The following is a 19,697-nucleotide window of genomic DNA, read 5'->3' as shown; positions in this document are numbered from 1 at the left end:
ATTTAATATTTAAATAAAATACAAATAAACTGTAAAAAATATATTTCTAACGTTAAAATTATATTATAGTTACTATAAAAAACCAATACTTTTACATAAAATACTTTCAGTTTTAAATATTCTTGAAAATGTTAATACATATTTAGAATTTTGTCAAGACGCCATTATGTGGACGTGTACAAAGTAAAGTGACGAGAGACTGACGTGAGAATCGGACGACCTTTGCGCGTTTCTGTTATCCTGTTGCTATATTTTGAAGATAGAAATGAAAATTGCTGAATTGGTTGTAACGGACACAGAGTTGGACTATCTTCACGTGTTTCTGTTATCCTGACACTAGATTTTGTAGATTCAAGTTGTGCTTGTCGTTGCTGATCCATATTTTCGGGATATGGAATTTATTTTGGTACTAGAATAATTTCAAAAGTTGTTTTTTTTTATTTATGTAAGAGGAACGATAGACAGGTTTTTATTGATTTGGAAACAAATTTTTGCATAGCTATAAAATAAAATTTGATCGGGTACCATTGACAATTTTTGCCGTTTTAAGAAACATCCCAAAAGAAAATCTTCTAAAAAGGATCTTTTTCACAAAAGAACTAAATCGTCCGCTTGTTGTGAAGGTTGTTTCAAAACCTGTTCAGACTCGACAGAGCTCATTACTGTTGCAAACTGAGGAGGCTGTTCATTGAAGTTGTCTTCCAGCGGTATGTTTGTGGATTCAGCGGGCTCGTACATATAATCCTGAAATATATTTGGGTTAAGCGACCAGATACCAGTGCTTTTAAATACGTGACATGCATTTTGTACCGTAGCTGCGTTGCTATCTGCTTCGTTGAACAAGCCGGCGATTTGAAGATGCCTAACAACACGTCCAGGATGTGCCTGATAAAACTTTCGAAATGCTTTATCCATTTCATAAATATTGCAGTGGTTATCCAGCTTGATTGTTGAGCTACACCTAAAATGCCATTAGGAGTATATAGGTTAGTTTTTTATATTTTTTTCTAGGGAATATCATCATGGGCGGGACGAAAGTTCCAACAGCATTAACACAACAAACAACAGCAAGAAGTGTTGACAGCAAGAAAATCTAATGAGGAAGTTCTAAGGAGGGTTAACAAAGATAGAGAATGCTAAAGACTGTTAGTGGAAAAGTCTTATCTGGAACATATAGTGAGGGAAAATCGATATAGAATACAACTGTTTAAAGGCAAAATAGAAGGCCGTCTAGATAAAGAGGGAGATATAGCCAACACATTCTAGCAAGCGTCCGTATAATTGATAAAACTTTGGGACTTGTGGCCGATTAAAAGCTTGAGCGTGAACTGCTGAGGTGGCTTCTGGTTTGCGCAAAGATGTACCTTTAAGTCTTAGGAATATATTTTCAGTCTTTTTAACTTTTCTATTCGAAATTTAACTTCTAAATCAGCATCAAAGTCCGAAGTTAGTCAAGAACCCAGGTATCTAAGCTTGTTAAGAGTTTCTATGTATTGCTCTCACATTCTCATGTCTGGTGATGGATTATTTCTCTTACTACCTAATCGATAACCATTATCTTTGTTTTGGTGTTATTTATTTTAAGGCAATGTTGATCTCTTGACCACTATCTGTCTAAAATTCCCAATTTTGTTTAATCACCTTATAATAAATTATAATTTATTATGAAAGTTTGGACGCTTGCGTCATCTATTCGATAAATAATAGATGAGCGGAACCAAAAAAAAGAAACTGTAAGGTGCAGGTTAATTCATCTTTCAACCAAATTATCAACGGATCTCCTCGCGTTTTTTTATTCGAAGAACAAACGTTGTATGCCGCTTCTAATTTTATCAATCAAGCATTTCTCAAAATAAAAAACTGTCTAATGCTCAATTTTAAAATATCCAATTCTATTTTTGCAATGGAATAGTTCAAAGAATTAAGAGTGTAGTGCAAACTGTCTCGGTCCACTGTTGTCTCTTCTCACACATTTACAAATTACTCATTTGATTCGCAAAATTCGTAGCAGAGCCAGCAATAAGTAGTTAAAGGATTTTTTGCTTATCAGCGATACTGGTGTCAGCTTATTCAGAACACCTTAATAATGTCAGTAAATATAAAGTTAAAACATCCTATATTCCACACTACTTGGGGAAGTATGTCAAAATGAGATAGGTAACCAATATTTTAACCCAATTTAAGAGTAATGAGATTGTCAAAACACGCATTGTCAATATCTGATGGTGCGATAGATATTTTAGAATTTTGTCTAGAATATTTTCCAATGACTAACACCGTTGGAGAAGGCCTGTACAATTTTTTATTAAAGAAGCTATTACCTAGTCTGCAGCTCGAAGTTTCTGTATCTGTGTCTATTAACAACATAAGATATGCAGAAGACACCGTGATTATGGCAAGCTCTGCTGAACAACTTCAATTACTGCTAAACAAAACAGAGTTTCTGTGAAAAATATGAACTAAAAATGAATATAAAACAGACAATAACAAGATAATAACAAAGAGAACAAATATACCAACAAACATTCTTCTTCTTCCTACGCCGTCCCCATTAACAGAGGTTGGCGACCACATTACTAAAAGTTTCTCTGTCTTTTGCAACGTGGAATAAACCAACAAACATACATTTGGGAAATGTACCGATAGAAACGGTTGATAAATACAAATACCTAGGAATCTGGATTTCAGACAATAATGATCAAACAACCGAAATAAGAGCCAGGATAGAAATAGCAAGAAATGCGTTTGTAAAAATGAAAACAATTCTCTGCAACAAAGACCTTAGATTATAACTGAGAGTAAGAGCACTGAGATGCTACGTGTTTGCGATACTGCACTTAAAGAGAAGGATCCTCCCAGGGAGTTATCGTCATTAGTTCATTGTCCATCCTGCCATTTCTAGAAAGGTGGACAATTCACCCGTGGCCAATTCCCTTATGTGGGCAGGCGTGGGCCAGGTCTCGCCGAACGCGTACTCTCATATTAACGATAACTCCGGGCATTCACATAGGATATACAGTTTCGTCTTCTCGTTCACGCTTCCTGTATAGAGGTGTCTACTAGCCCCAGTAGTTGACAATGACCAGTTAAAAAACCAACTGTCAATTGTAGGGTTTTCCTGGTCATTTAAAAGTACTTCTTTGATGCTGACGTTTCAAGGTTACTTAGTCTTACCTTGGCAAATCTACATCCTTGTCCTTCTTCTCATCTTTTTACGGTTTGCGCGTGGGAGTGACATTTGACAATTTCCGCGATTGTTGTAGTTGGCCAACCAAAAAGATCTTTAGGTCCTAAGAGTCTTAGGCCTGCTGTCTTCCTAGCTAATTGGTCAGCAATGCGGTTGCCTTTATTCCTACTGTGTCCTTTAACCCACCTCAGGATGATATTATTACAATCCGAAGCTTGAGTTAGTGACTCGTGACACTGCATTACTAACCCTGATGTGACATGTGGTCTATTCAATGTTACCAGCGCTTGTCTGCTATCTGTGCAGATTATTATAGTTTTCCCAGCTATACCTTTTTGGGTTATCTCTTTTGTGGCTATGAAGCCAGTTCTGTCTGAACTACTATGTCTGATGTTGGAATGCTACGGTATTGTTCGATGACGGAACGCGCTGGTGGGTGTTGCGCTCTGGTACTTCTGATCATTTGGTATTCCACAATTTCATAATTATAAGTTAATTCATTTCAAAGATACTTTGATAGCTTTTGCTTCTTTTTTGCTTCTAAACTTCACTTAATTTATTAAAATAAATAAAAAAAACAGGAGAGTGATTTAATAATGAACATAGAGCCTAAACCTGGTTAATAAGAAATTCCTTTATTGAAGTTAATATTTTATACATAGATTTATATAATATATGTAAAAAGTATGTCAGTAAGACTTCTTATATTGTAATAATTTGGTATGTTCTTAGAGCTATATAAATCAACGATAATGAAACTATTAAATATATTCACCAAACAAATTCTCAAGTGTCCGAAATTATCACCTTACGGATTTTAAGTAACAAAATCAAAAATTATTGTCAATTTCTTTTCACTTACTGATTAACAATTTTAATGCTTTTACAAATATAAAATCCCACCATGGTGACTTTTTTCTTGAGAATATACCATTCAGCAGTTAACCCATAAATAAAATTCATTAGGTCAAAATTAACTGCAAACTAACCATGTTCAACTAATGAAAATATGTAAAATAAGCGGTGGGAAAGGACTTCTATAGATCCTTGTATAATCGTGATTAACCATGATTTGTTTAATTAAGTGCTGCTTGTGAAGATTTTGTAATTGCATAAAAATTCGACTAATCAGTGTCAACACAAAAATCGAATAAAATACATCTAAACATAGTCCAAAAACGCAATGTTACAAATTTTGCAAAACAATTACACTATTATTCCACAACACTGATATTATTTCATAATTTAGTAGCAATAAGGACAGACATATTACGAGAATTATGTAATGAACACAATGAAAATGCAATAAGTCAAGAGTTTTAAAAAATGTTTTTGGTGCGTAAATAGTGGTTAAGATGTTATAAAAAGAAAAAGAAATAGAAAAGTGGAAAATAGTGGATTTTGCATTATACATAGTAAACTTCGTTTAATGTGACACGTTCGGGCATAGAAGCTCGCCGAATTATCAAGTACTTCCACGTTATATAGTAAAAGCACTGTTTCATACCGTAAGAAATCCATAAATTAAATAGTACATATTAAGTTTATAGATTGACGAGGCTATTATCTATATATTAGATGATTTTCATTTGGCCTAGTTCCCTCTGTCACTATAAATTAAAAAAAAAACGAAAATTATTGGAGATTAGTGACTTACGCTCTCTTGTAGACTGAGTTCAAAATCTAGTTTATCTAAAGCACTCATTTCTTAACGTCAATCTACAAATAAAATCAGACATTGCTGAAAACTTAGTTCTCTTCAATGCGTTCTCAAAGCAAGACGGAGCTAGTCGAACTAGTTTTTGCATTAGGAAAATAGGTAATGATTTTAAGATTCAATTTTTTTGGAGCATGCGTATTTCCAAGGTTCTTGAGGATTTGAAATATGTCTACTTAATTGGTTAGTTTTATATTTTGCAGAACGATAAATAAAAGTGCTACATTCAACTCGTGCAATGTGGCATTGTCACGATTTTAGTTCGCAGCTCACTTTTCATATTAGGCCTTTCATCATCATCCAACCTCAAAAGTCCACTTCTGAACATAGGCCTCTTCCTCGTGTTTCCAACCTCGTCTATCTATTAGGCCTTTACAAACCGGATTATCAAGCGTGTCGGTTTAGCGGAAGTTTACTAATATATATTAAGTTAAATTAACAAACAGGAATGATATATTTTATCCACTCAAATTGCGATTCAACCGTCAAAAATGAATGACTTTTTCAAATTTTGTAGCCAGATTAATAATAAAATAAAAAATATACCCATCCTTAAAAACATGGTTCTAAATACAATAAGTAACTTTATTTGAGTGAAGAAATAAAAATAAATGATGCATTTCCATAAGGCGGCGTGCGTTTTTTTTTATTTGGCACCTGTGCAAGTTTCAATGGATGACAGTTTTAAGGTCATTTTGCTTAAAAAGTATTTTATCTCTCGAAACGTTATAATAAAATACAGTCAACAATCAAATTTATGAAGACAAAATTGTTTTGGCACTGCTGGTCATCAAAATGACAAATTTTCAAATGTACGCTCCAGGTATTTACACATTAATATATAATATTAACAATATATTTATAAATAATTTTTATAAGACCTCCATGTCTGCAAATGACCATAATACTATCAAAGTCTTTTCAACATTAAGTGATTTAACTATATAAATTTTAATTACATTTCAACCGATATGACTAATATACAAAACAAATTACCGTATATAAATTATACATATAACAAAAATCTTTAATTATATACATTAAACACAACTGAATTTGACACCATCATCGCTGGAGTAACAGTTGTGGCAGTGTAACTTTTGATTGCGAACTTTTACGTCAGTTCCCATCATGCCGTCGCCTAATTTAACGTGGCACACACAACACTTAAAGCAGTCCATGTGATAGAAAAGACCCAGGCTCTCGACTATCATGGCAGCGCCTCTTCCTAAAACAACAAAAAAGAAACTTAAAAAGAAAACTACGTTAAATTAATTGAAGGGGTGAGTGGATGAAGGGAGTAAGTGACATTTTTTAAGAAAATGAGTTATCCGCATGTATGAAGGTGGTAAGTGCTAAATTAAATTTTCCGCTTATCCCCAGCCTTTTATGATTTAAAATAACTGAGATAGCCAGCGTATGAAGGAGGTAATTGACCATACTACTTTAAATATCTAGTGAATGAAGGAGGTAAGTAACAAGATAAAGTACTTACTTCCTTCATCCATACCAAAGAGAATAAAAATTGTGACATACCTCCTTCATGTATTCGTCAGCTGCCATAATAAAACGGCAACATTAGTGATATCATTTTTTCTGATTCAAATATAGCCAAAGAACATAAAAACCTACGGGAGGACCTAAGGGATGACCTACATTTCTAAAATAGGCCAAGTAAAATCCGCTAAAACCGTTAACTCTGGGATTTTGTGCAATGAAAATTGCCGCTACAAGTGTTTTGTGTATAGCTACAGTCAATAACTGTAGAAGAAAGGGAATCAATATTCTCTTCCTACTACAAACTAGATGTAAATGCAAAAAACTGCCTTCTTTTTAAGGCATTAAAAAAAGGGAACCAATGACAAAGAAAACTGGAGCCTTAAAGCATAAAACTGCCACCTACCAATACAATGTAACTTGTAGTGGCAGGCAAACTACCGTATGCAAACGGGCTTTCATTTCCTTGTTTGCAATCAGCTTGAAAAAGGTTGACCTGATTCAAACTTCAATAAAATCAGGGAAAAATGCCCCTGAACCGGACAGAAGGGGAAAACACGCAGTCAGACCTAACAAGACCCCTGCTGAAGTTGCTGCTTACGTCATTGAGCATATTTCCAGTTTCCCAGCAGAAGAGTCGCACTACTCCAGGCATTGTAATATTCACAAAAAATGTCTTTCACCGCAACTTTCGATCCCTAGAATGCATAAACTTTAAAGAAGAAATGAAAAATTTCAAATAAAAGAGGCTACATACCGATTCATTTTTAATGATGAATTTAATCTGTCTTTTGGTTATCCCAAAAGCGATACATGTAGCACATGCGATTCTGGCAAAAGTAATGAAGAGCACGCTGAAAATTACAAATCAGCGTTTGAATCTCAAAAAGCAGATCGAGAATTTGCTAGCAAATCAGAGAACACTGTGTATGTAACATTGGATCTACAGCAAACTATGCCCCTACCTAGGCTTAGTACCTCGAAAGCCTTTTATCTTAGACAAATGTGGTTTTACAACTTAGGAATCCACATAATAACCAAAAATGTGGAAAAAACTGTTTTCTGCACATGGACGGAAAATCAAGCTTCCAGAGGTAGCTCGGAAATTTTTAGTTGTTTTCTACGAACAATCGAAGTGCATCCAGCCTTCAAAGGAAAAGATCATCTAATTTTGTGAACGGACTCGTGTGCCGGGCAAAATAAAAATTTTTTGATCGTATATCTGTTTCAGTATCTTGTGGGCAAAAGCATCTTTAAAACGATTGAGCACAAGTTTCCAGAGGTAGGACACTCGTACTTAGACTCGGATAGAGCATTTGGACATATTGAGAAACGACTAAAGAAACATCAAAACATTTACATCTCTGATGAATATCGTGATGCGATTGTTTCTTCAAATAAGAAAAATATGGTGATAGACATGCAACATCACTTTAGAGACACGGAAAATATTATGAAAACCATGAAACTAATGAATAGAAAAAAAGATCTTAATGAAAATGTTAATTTCAAAACTGGAATCAAGTGGATTCGCGTAGATGTCTTTGGATCATACCTTTTCAAGGAGTCTTACGATTACTACACACCTTTCAAAATGGTTTGTATCCTCATGCAGGAAATTTCCCATCCCTTCTACCTGAACAATTCAACATTCCAAGACATATCCAAAATACTGGATCCTTAAGCAAAGAAAAGGTAGACAACCTAAAAGAACAGCTTTGCTTCATTCCAGAAAGGGATAAGTGGTATTATGAAGTCATCATAGAGCAACAAACATTTTAAGAAGGTGGTACAATATCCTTAGACTGATTAAAAAGCTGCTTAGAAATTCAGTGTTTGTGATTCCTTTGTAAAACCAAAAATATAAGTGTTTATTTGACATCCATGTTATTTTTTTCCTGATTATAGCGCTTATTCAAAAGAAAATGCAAATATTTATCCTAGATAAAGGAGGTAAGTCCACATACCCCCTTTATTTTGGCATAGACATAATTTCTAACACAAAAAAGTTTTTGGATAAAAGAGGTAAGTACAAATATATATTTTTCAAATAAGTTTTTAAAAATCGGGGAGATTTTTGTTTTTACAATAAAATTTATACATATCCTACCTGTGAGAATAAAAAAAAATCGGTTTAAAAAATCGATTAATAAAAAAGTTCCAGCGATAAAACTTTGAAGTTAAATTTCTCAAAAACTCATTTTTGTTACTTACTCCCTTCATCCACTCACCCCTTCAATTATAAAGCGAAATGCATACGCATAAATTAGCGTGCTACAGCTTATTTCAAATCGAGTAGCGAGCCCTTCCACGAAATAGTTAATCGCGCAGACAATAGAATATCTATGATCAGACCCATGCAGTGGCGTTGCAATATTAGCACGAGTAAACAGATCAGATTGACACCAGAATCCAAAGGAATAGTTTACAATGTATTTAAATATATGCAAATACTATTTCCTGAAGATAATCGAACCAGTATTAAACAACGTGTGAGTGAAGCTACTGGAGTATCTTTACGTACAGCTACAACACTTGCTAAAAGGAAAGCAACCGTGACAGACTTGAGGGAGTATGACAAAAAGTTCATTAGAAATACCATTCGTCGTTTTCATGAGACTGAACGTTGTCGTGTATCACTGAAGCTGTTGCAGAAAAGGCTTGAAGAGGTGTACGAGTGGACTGGAAGTGTGAGTTCTCTCTACAGAATTGTGAAAGATTTGGGATTTAAATGGAAGAAAACGAAAGATAATCGACGTTTATTAATTGAACGGAATGATATTCGTGCTCTACGCATTAAATATTTGGACAAAAAAGCGAAGGTAAGTCAGTCGTATATGTTGATGAAACCTATGTACATGCAGGACACACTGTGGGGAGATGGGTTTCATACCCTTTTGATTTTTAAGTCGGGAGCTAAGACAGGACATTATCATGATGGTATGAATTCAGAAAATTATGAAAAATGGATGAAAGAACAGTTGATCCCCAGTTTGCCTGTTGGATCTGTTCTTGTTACTGATAATGCGTCATATCATAATGTACAAATTAATAAAGCACCCACCAGTAATTCTAAAAAAATGGATCTGATATCTTGGTTGACAGAAAAAAATTTACCATTTGTGGTAAAATGCTAAAAAAGGTCTACTCTTATTCCAAAGGGGTCATCTTTTAACAATATAGACATCTGTGCCAAACCCCTCCCTTCCAGTACTACAAACAGTTAATTTTAAATAGGTAATATGCCATGTGTGGTACATCATTAGACAGGTATTTAGCTGCAGAATTCAGACATCCATGATTTCTCTTTTCATAATAGCTCCGGTCTTGTGAAAAGTATCAAATTTTTAAAAGTGTTACACCGAACTTTAATCAAAATTATAAAATGACAAACCTAGTTCATTTCCACAATATGAACATTTCTTTTTTCCACTAACACTCAGAATTCGATCCTGGGACTCCTTAGGCATAGCTGGTGGTGAGTAGGCCACGGTTGGTAGTGCGTGATTTACTGATTGTGGATGGTTTCTGAACGTGTTCTGTATGTAATCGTCCTTGTAAATTGGTTCAGACCTACAAGCCAAAAATTGTTTTTAAAGATGCTGTTGTCAAGTTAGTCACCCTACCTTTGTACGGACGGCTGTGTCATTTCGTTAGTTATTCTAGTTGGGTTACGTTGTCTTGTTGGATGTCTAGCAGTTACTAAATTTTTCTGTTGATCAGATATCCTTCTCAGTTCAGCTTCCTAGAAATATAATAGAATATAAATATAATTGAAATAATTCATGTTTTCACAAATTGCTTTTGTTGCGATTTAAGATTTTCTGGAAAACTTCATGCCATTATCTACTATATAGTCTAAGAGGCAGTTAACCCGAGACATCCCCTAGGACAGAGAGGGGACAACTTTAAAATCTCAAATGGGAACTCCTATTTTGATTGCAGATTTGGACTCGAATTTTTTTCGAATTGTTGGTAGATGGCATTACAATCGAAAAAAAAAAAAACGATGTATCGTGATAAACTAGGAAAATTATAAAAACGGCTTAATATCTCGAGAAATATACTTCGGAATGAAAAATCAAAAAACACGTATTTAATATTAATCAAAAATCTATCGAATGGCACCAAACACCCACATCCTGAACTGTTGCAACTTTGATATCTTAAACAGGAACCCCCATTTTTTATTGCAGTTTCTAATTCTACAAAACATTCTTAAAAAGCTGTATTCAGTACCATGAAAATTAGTTTGCAGCCTTCTAATCTGTACATGTTTTTTCTGTGATTACAGCGCCGTCATCAAGAATCGAAAAAAAAATCAGATAAAACTTGTTTATTCTTTTACCTAGAATCCTAATCTGCCATAAAAATGTGATTTTCTATGTAAGATTTCAAAGTTGCCCCACCCCACCCCCAGAGAGTGGTTTTGCGCGGTATATTTCTCGAGATAATAAACCGTATCCATAATTTTCCTAGGATATCAGGATAAATCGTTTTTTCCGATTTTAACGCCATCTATCAACAATTCAAAAAATGTTCCTATGAAAGGTACTTAATTATTTTTTTATGAGGAATCCAGATCTGCAATAAAAACTGAGGTTCCCATTTAAAATTTCTCAGTGTGTCTATCCGCCAAGGCCATGATAACCGAAACTTAAGAATGGTACCATCTTTCGTACCTCTGTTGGAAGCATGCGCTGACAAATTTTCAACTAAAATAACGAAGATCTGGGGTTCACGGGCAGTTGCTCTAATATGAATAAATCACTATTTTAATTCAACTTCATAATATTAGCGGGAGATCTAAATACCCGTGCAGGAAATATACCTATACCTAACATAGTGGGAACTGAAGAACAAACAATAACTGAAAATGGAAAAACCTTCTGAAAAGTTTATTCTGATCTACTTTAAGATGGTCATAACAGTTTATGGGAAAAAACTATTACGATGCTACATAACCTCAAAAACTGCCAAAAAACGATATTTTTTCACTTTAGTTTAGGATATCTCAGAAAATATAGCCAATTTGGCAATTTGGAGCTCAGATTCGGACTCAGCACACAAAAAAACTTCTGAAAAGTATATTCCGTCTATTTTAAGATGGTTATAACAGTTTCTGAGAAAAAAATTATATTATGTTGCTACATAACCTTAGAAACTGCAAAAAACCGCTATTTTTGCACTTTTAGTTTAGGATATCTTACGAAGCCAGGGCCTAGTTGGCAATTTAGAGATTAGATTCGGACTCGGCGCACAAAAAACCTTCTGAAAACTATATTCTGATCTCTGGGACCGAATACTGGTCAAATTTTGTCCACCTGTGTAATTACAACACTCGAGGACAAATATTTGCAATACATAAATTCAAGATATGTTACTGATTCGATTGGGGTTAAATATGGAAACTTTATTTGAACTATACTGTTAAAATAGTACAAAAGCACTTGTATTTTTACCTGAATAAGCCAATGTTGGTTGTAATTTCTACCCTCACTATTTGATTTCGAATGGTGCCACTTATCACGTCTGTGCAAAACACCTAATTGTTTGGAAACTGGTTGAGAACTTTGTTGGTCATATATAGCCCAATCTTTAGCTCTCAAAGGCTTGGGAGGAATTGCTGAGTGTTTTGGAGTTTTAAAAGTCAAAGCATTCATATCTAACTGTAATTCAGGCATAGATTTTCTATGTTCTAGAGGAATTCGTGTGCTTTGCTTGACTAGGGGACGCTGGTGCTCTGGACTGGATTTCTTATAGACTTGCTGAAGGTCTGGCATTGATTTCCTGCTGTCGACTGGTATACCTAGGTTACCTGTAGAAAAACACTGTTTCTTTAGGAAGTCTAAGGAACATCGAGAATTATAAAAAATTTTTAATTAGATATTTAAAACTACAATTTTATTTACTAGTACGAGATTGTAAGCAACTCTGATGCTCTCTACTCACCATCAACGAGCGGTCCAGGTTGGACATATCCTCTCATTTCCAAATCTCTAATATTTTCGTATGCAGAGCTATGGTTTGTCGGTGGGGCACGTCCATAATCGAGAGAAGCGTTTTGAATAGCTAATTCAGGCATCGATTTTCGACAGTCCATATGGTTCTCGTATAAGTAACATGGATACATTTTGTCCGCTAGATTTTCTAAAGAGTGTCTGTTGTGAAGATGTGCTTTTGCTCTGCTCTCTCGAAATAACATGTTTTCGCGTTGTCTTTCCAGTTCTTCCAGTTCCAGCTGGCGAAGTTCTTGTTCAACTTTCAGTACTTCTGAGTCTTGGTCTAAGAAATCTGAGTGTTGCTGCAAAATTCAAGATTAGTAAAAAAATTAGGAAAAATAAGTTTCACTTACTGTATTAAAACAAGGACTATCAAACTGTTCACTGCCAAGGGATGGTTCATAAGCAGAATCTTTTTCTGAATTAAGGCCTTTATTTACAGGTTCTTTATTTAAGTAATCTACGATATCTCGATATTGTTCTTCTTTTTCTACCAGCTCTATTATTTCCCTTTCCTTTTTGGTTATTTCGTCTTCTTCTGAGGTAATACTGTTTGTTTGCTATAAAAAAAATTATTAATAGAAAATTACCACAAAATATTTTAAGAAAAAATACTGGAACTGGATACTAAATACAATTATTCAATTCAATCATGAACATCAGCTATTTCCCCCCACAATGTAAACTAGCTGAAATAACACCCATTAAACTACCTGAAAGGGTGGAATCATACCGGCACATCAGCCTACTATAAGTGCTCTCCGAAAAACTTTTACTAACAAGACTAACACCTCCGCTAAAGCTAAAGACTAACACCTCCGCAGCTAAAGAAATAAAAAATGTACCTCTTTCAAACAATATGGTTAGTCGCCGTATTCACGACATGGCAGAAGATATTAATGAGCAAATTGTGGGAAAACTTTTAGGTTTATTTGCCATTCAACTGGACGAGGCGATTGATAGTAATGATGATGCTCAATTGATATGTTATGTACGGTACATACAAGAAACAAATATATGTGAGGATTTGTTATTTTGCAGAAAAATATGTGAAAGTTGTAAAGCTACTGATTTATTCGAGATTTTAGACTCATATATGACTGAAAATAATATTAACTGGGATAACTGTGTAGGCGTGTGTACGGATGGTGCCCGAGACAGAAAAAATCATCATCATCATCATTCAATCTTCACTTATCCACTGCTGGACATAGATCTCCCTCATAATTTTCCATCTATTTCGATCTTGTGCCTCTTGCATCCAATTCCTATGACAACGTTTTAGATCGTCAGTCCAACGTGTTGGTGGAGGACCTCTGCTTCGGTAGGCATCATCTCTTGGTCTCCATTCCAGTATCCGCTTTGTCCATCTATTATATGTCATTCGAGCCACGTGACCTGCCCAGTTCCATTTTAGTGTTGCTACTCTCTCTACTGCATCAGCCACTCCTGTTCTTTGTCGTAGCTGGCGATTTGGGATCTTGTCTCGTAGTGAAACGCCCAACATAGCACGCTCCATCGCCCTTTGACACACACGGATCTTTTGAACTGTTCTCCTTGTCATGCTCAACGTTTCCGTACCGTAAGTTAACACTGGCAAAACACACTGATTAAACGTTTTTCTTTTAAGGCATATTGGTATATCAGACGATTTGAAAATATGGTTCAGCTTGCCGAAGGCTGCCCAAGTCAGTCTTATACGACGGAGAAGCTCAACGGTTTGATTATCTTTTCCTATGCGAATCTCATGACCTAGGTATTTATAGGCCATTACCTGGTCTATGGATCTTGTTCCTACGCATATATCTTCGCTGACTACAAGATTTGTCATCATCTGGGTTTTAGAAATATTTATATTCAATCCCCCTTCTAGCGAGGAAAGGTAGAGCTGATTTAAAAGTTCTTTGGCCTCATCTATCCTATCAGCTATTAGTACAATATATCTGCAAACCTTAGATGGCTAAGCTTTTCTCCGTTTATGTTTATACCCTTGTCGGTCAGTTTTGTCCTTTTACAAATATATTCCAAAAGCGTAGTGAACAGTTTCGGCTATATGGTGTCCCCCTGGCGTACTTCACGTTGTATCGGGAATTTCTGGGTTTGACGATCACCCACTCTAACACTGGCTGTTGCGTTTTGGTATATGTGTTTAATTATATTTATATACCGATAGTCAATTCGGCATTCTGTCAAGGCTTCCAACATTTTTTGTTGATTTACGGTGTCGAATGCCTTTTCATAGTCGACAAATATTAAAGCTAGTGGTTTATTATATTCAGTGCATTTTTCTATAAGATTTTTTATTACCAGTAGGTGATCGTTTGTTCCATAGCCTTTTCTAAAACCCGCCTGTTCTATGGGCTGATAAAATTCCAATTTATTTTCTAGTCGTTTCGTAATTATTTTTGTAAATAGTTTATAAATATGTGAAAGTAGACTTATGGGCCTGTAATTCCTGAGGTCGGTAGCATCCCCTTTTTTATGAAGTATGATAATTTCTGCGTTATACCACTGGGTTGGTGTTATTGCTTCCTGCAAACATCTAGTGAATAGTTTGGCAAGGACCTGCCATAATCTTTTTCCAGCCACTTTTAAGGCATCTGCCACTATTTCATCGCCTCCGGGGGACTTATTGTTTTTCATTTCTTGCACTGACCTTCGAACTTCATTGGGTGTTACGTCCGGTAAAATTTCAGATCCCTGATTGATTATCTTTGGTAATGATCCACTCCGGTTACATTGCTGTTCTTTGTATAGTTGTCTATAAAAACTCTCTATCGTATTCATAATTTGAATTCTATCCTCAATGATTTGCCCCTGTTCATTTCTCAATTTGTGGACGTTTTTTCTTCCAATGGACATGCTCTGTCTGAGTACTTTCAAGCTTTTGTTTTCTTCTATTACTCTAGTTATTTCCATCGTATTGTATCGTCTCAGATCTTTTCTAACTTCCTTTTTAATTTTCTTATTCAAAATTCTTAGTTCATTTTGGTTATGATCCTGATTTTCCCTAAGTTTTCTTCTTTCCTTTAGAAGATGTTTTGTGTTGTGGCTTAATTTTTTGTTATTTCAGGACGAGGACAGTATTTCTTTTCAGCTTCTTTCAATATTTGAGTAATATTATTGTTCATTTCATTGATGCTGATATTCTCTAAGTCGTGTGTATCCAAACTAGTCTTAATATTTTCTTCGTAAAGTGTTATATCTTCTGGGAACATACACCTTCCACTTTTCTTTTTGAGGATCATTTTTGTTCTTTCAACTTCAGTGTTAAAAGTGGTTTTTGCTCTAATTAGTCTATGTTCGCTCTCTGTTGAAAATTTATTCAATACTGTTACATCCTGAACAATATCTTTCCGATTTGATATTATGAAATCAATCTCATTTTTTGTTCTTTGGTTCGGTAAAGTAAAAAATATAAATGTTCAAATAGTGTTTTTGTTATAACTATAACATCTTACTAGGGTAGTACTAAAATTGATAAGTATTATTGTGGGTTGTGTTGAGGAGGCATCGCAAAAAAATAGCAAAGTCCCAAGGACGCCACAGTACGAGTAAGTTTGGGAATCCCTGGACTAACATTAAGAGCGGCATATTAATGGATATGTTCGTCGCATTAAAATAGTTTAACCGACATAAATATTACCTAATGCTTACTTTGTAAAAAATGCAGATTGTAATAAATTGTGATGTCAATAATAAAAAAAAAATAAAAATGTAAACAGGAAATTGACATGGGACAACTTCTTGCATGTTACTTGTAAAATAAATAAACAATTTACTTATTGTAATTTTATTACAGATTGTTAATAAATGGGAAGTTAAAAAAAGTTATTATGAGAATATGTTAAGAAATTTGCAAGATACAAGCTTGTTCAATATACCTCTTTACTTAAACTTATTGTTAATAAATAGACAATATACATTTTGACTCACCTCACTAGCTTGCCTTTCGTGACTAGGTGTACCAGAATCACCAACACTGCTACACCACGTATCACTAGATAATCTTCCCTTATCCAAATCCAAACCAGAATCCTGACTTTCGACTTTACTTAGTACCCCCTCTGGAAATTTTTTCCCAATACTTGTGTCAAGCTTCTGCATATTTGGAAAATACTTGCTCAAGTCTGGTGGTTTCTCCAAAGAGATATCCTCATCGTTATTGGGTTCATCTAGTCCAAGAAAACTTGATCTTTTAATATCAAGTTCTTTCTTTATTCTTTTTGTTGAATTTGCGCGTTTTACTGAATCATGTACAGGTTTCTCTAGTGGTGGAGGAGGAGGAGGTTTGACTTTGGGAGGTTCTATATGAGGAGGGTTGAAATCGGAGAAGGAAGCATCCAAAACGAAATCACTCGTAATGAAATCCAATGCAGGACTTAAATTTTTAACATCGACGTTTTCGTATATTACAGGCTTTGGTTTGTTTACTGGTAAGGGTATTACATTATTTTTGTTAATTGGTTCTTGCGGTGTTAAATTCTCTGAGGAATCTTGTCTACACGTTTCTAGAAATTCGATTGTAGTATCAATAATTTCTTTAGTAATAGGGATAAGAATTATATCACTATCTTGTGTAATTTCCTTGTTTTGATTAAAACAATTTTCATTTTTATCTACAGGTTTAAGTTTTTCCATATCAGCTTGAAATTGAGCGAGATCCTTCTCAAATTGAGTATCTTCGTTCAGTCTTTCATTTATGTTGGAAGCTATTTCTACATCTACCGATTCATCCGCTTGACTGACAGAGCAGGATACATCACCTGTGTGAATACCACTGTCTTCCCTGTCAGAAGAAATGCAAGTTAACTCGGTAGAAGATATAGAGGGCGCATAACTTTCGTCTAGAGATTTGTTAATCATAAGATTATCTAAATCCCTGTTGAACATATTCAGTTTGTTAACATAAAGTTCGGTTTCAGGGCTGAAGCATCTGTCGTCACTGTTCCAAGATTTCTTGGATTCGAAAGAATTAGAGCTATTTGATTTATTCAATAAATATATTTTATTGATATTTGTTCGGGTGAGGTTGTTGTTTGTAGAGTCAGTCTCATTGGATTTGTTCAATGATTGAAGCCTTTGTCTCACGGAGACTTGTATTTCACTTTTATCTACAGTTTTTGGATATTGATCGTTTATTTGTTCAAAGCTCTTCAGTCTGTCTTTAATGCTTCTAGTATTAACGAAGTCTTCTGATAACCTTCTAGAAGAAGGAGTCTCTAATTGACTAATTTCTATATTGCTCTCAAACAATCCCTTTCTCTTAAATATTTCTCCTTTAGGAAGAAATACATCAGTTTGCTCTTTAGGCTTATATCTGCTAGAATCTTCTGAATTTATCGTTTGGATTCTCGACCGGTAATCTTGAATAGCTCCTTCGTAGGTATATTGCTTTTCTTTAGGTTCTTGATATGAATTAGTTTCAAATATGGAAGGCTTACTTAAGGGAACAGGTTTACTTTTATTGGAACTTAGGCTAGTAGACAAGGTACTCGTGTATGTTTTTGTAAACGTATTGTTTTTATTTACAGATATGGGTTCATTTTTGGTGGTGTTGGTTTCATCTTCACTTTGACTTTGGTTTGAGGTACTGGAATTTTCTTTAGTACTAGATAAATCGAATGTGTGATTGTCTTTTTCGTCCTGAAAAGATTAGGGTTTATTTCGAATGCTTTTCAGAAAATAGTAAACATAAAAAATCTTGAATCTCTTGAATTACGAAAAATAGTTGTTTTTATATATGCGCATATAGGGAAGAGTACTATACGTTGGGACGGCATGTACTTTGGGACACACATAAGCTGCCACCTATTGGTGATAATATTAAACTTATACCTCTCATTTTTATTTATTATTAATAAAGTTTTGTTTTACTGGTGCAAAAGTAAAATAGTTTAAAGAATTGTAAGCTATCAGAAAAATAAAGTAAGTAGGATTGAGTTTTATTTGGCTGTATATGCTATACCTATATATGTGAAGTATGACTGTATAAAATAAAAATTGATAAAAACTTAACCTCTAAATTATAAATAGAATTGTTTTGGAAATGTGTCATTTCCTGTACCTTTGTGTTATGGACCTTGCCTTGGGACTGTCCCGAGGTACGGTACTAAAGTTTTATTTTTATTTTTAGATGTCTAGATGTAAAGAAGGAGTGAAGCGAGTTATCAAGTCCAGGGTACTGATATTGAAAGGGCAGCAGTTTTGGTTTTGGAAAAAACTGGTATATCCGACAGGCTGCTGTGGAATGTAAAGTTTCGAAATCCACATTATCAAGGCATCTGAAAATACACAAGGCACGCAATAACGTTTTCCAATATAAAACCAATTGCGATATCAATTGTGTATTTACTCCTGAAGAAGAAGATACACTGAAAAAAGATCTTAAACAAGCTTCACAAATACACTATAGGCTTACAAGAAAACAACTTCTTATTTTAGCAAGTGATTTTGCTCAGGTAGACAAAAAGAAAGTTCTTGAATCCTGGATTGAAAATGGTTGGCAGGAAAAAATTGGTATTATGAATTGATGAATCATCATAAGGATGCTATTTCTCTGCGCAAACCACAGAAAACAATTTTATCCCGTTCTACCAGTTTCAATAGGTACAATATTTCCACTATTTTTGGCAAACTCAAAGGTTTGATGGAAAGAGAACATTTTACTCCAGAGAGGGTGTAAAACATAGACGTCAACTGTCCATAATCCAAACAATGTCATATCCATAAAAGGAATGAAACAAGTAGGACACACGACGTGAGGGTAACGAGCCATCAACGTAACAATGATGGCAGGCGTAAACGAAATAGGTAATTCTATTCCTCCCGCTCTTGTGTTCCCAAGAGTGTTTTTTAAAGAACACATTCTAAACAGAGCACCTCCAAGAAGCATGGGTTTTGCTCACCCTTCTGGATAGTCCAACTCAGAATTTTTTTTAGAATTCCTCAAGCATTTCATTAACCATACCAGACGTACATTGGAATAAAAAGTATTGTTAATACTTGATAACTATAAAAGTCATATTACAGTAGATGCATTTCTAGTTCATCAACTGCTGAATCTGCTGCTGTGACAAATTTTGTCAGTCCAGAGCAGATATGGCCATTTCTTAAAGCTGGAGTAAGACAGGTAAGGTGTGGCAGATCTAAACCTGACCGGTGTTGACTGACACTCCAGAGAAAAAATAAATAGAAAACGAAGCAGCCAAGAAGATAAAAATCAAAAGCAAAAAAAAATAACACGTTAAGCAGGGTTTGGAGCCACAGGGTCAATCAACATAGAAGAAGAAAA

General features: G+C 34.7%; 1 protein-coding gene across 5 annotated transcripts in view; it reads right to left on the bottom strand.

The window, feature by feature from the left end:
- Positions 1–3,801: 3,801 nt before the first annotated feature.
- The window catches only part of smash (smallish), a 124,510-nt gene continuing 108,614 nt past the window's right edge, over positions 3,802–19,697 (bottom strand). For all 5 annotated transcript variants that reach the window (XM_072546662.1, XM_072546661.1, XM_072546660.1 and 2 more), the window contains 7 exons: positions 16,340–18,049; positions 12,757–12,963; positions 12,354–12,705; positions 11,864–12,219; positions 10,028–10,146; positions 9,796–9,974; positions 3,802–6,132 (listed from right to left, as the gene is read on the bottom strand). In XM_072546662.1, the coding sequence (XP_072402763.1) occupies positions 5,945–6,132; positions 9,796–9,974; positions 10,028–10,146; positions 11,864–12,219; positions 12,354–12,705; positions 12,757–12,963; positions 16,340–18,049 (3,111 nt within the window). In that variant the 3' untranslated portion in view covers positions 3,802–5,944. The remainder of the gene's footprint in view (positions 6,133–9,795; positions 9,975–10,027; positions 10,147–11,863; positions 12,220–12,353; positions 12,706–12,756; positions 12,964–16,339; positions 18,050–19,697) is intronic.

Source organism: Diabrotica undecimpunctata, chromosome 10 (assembly GCF_040954645.1).
Source record: "Diabrotica undecimpunctata isolate CICGRU chromosome 10, icDiaUnde3, whole genome shotgun sequence".
In the NCBI taxonomy this organism is placed as follows: Eukaryota; Metazoa; Arthropoda; class Insecta; order Coleoptera; family Chrysomelidae; genus Diabrotica; species Diabrotica undecimpunctata.
This window is presented reverse-complemented; position numbering and strand designations above follow the sequence as displayed.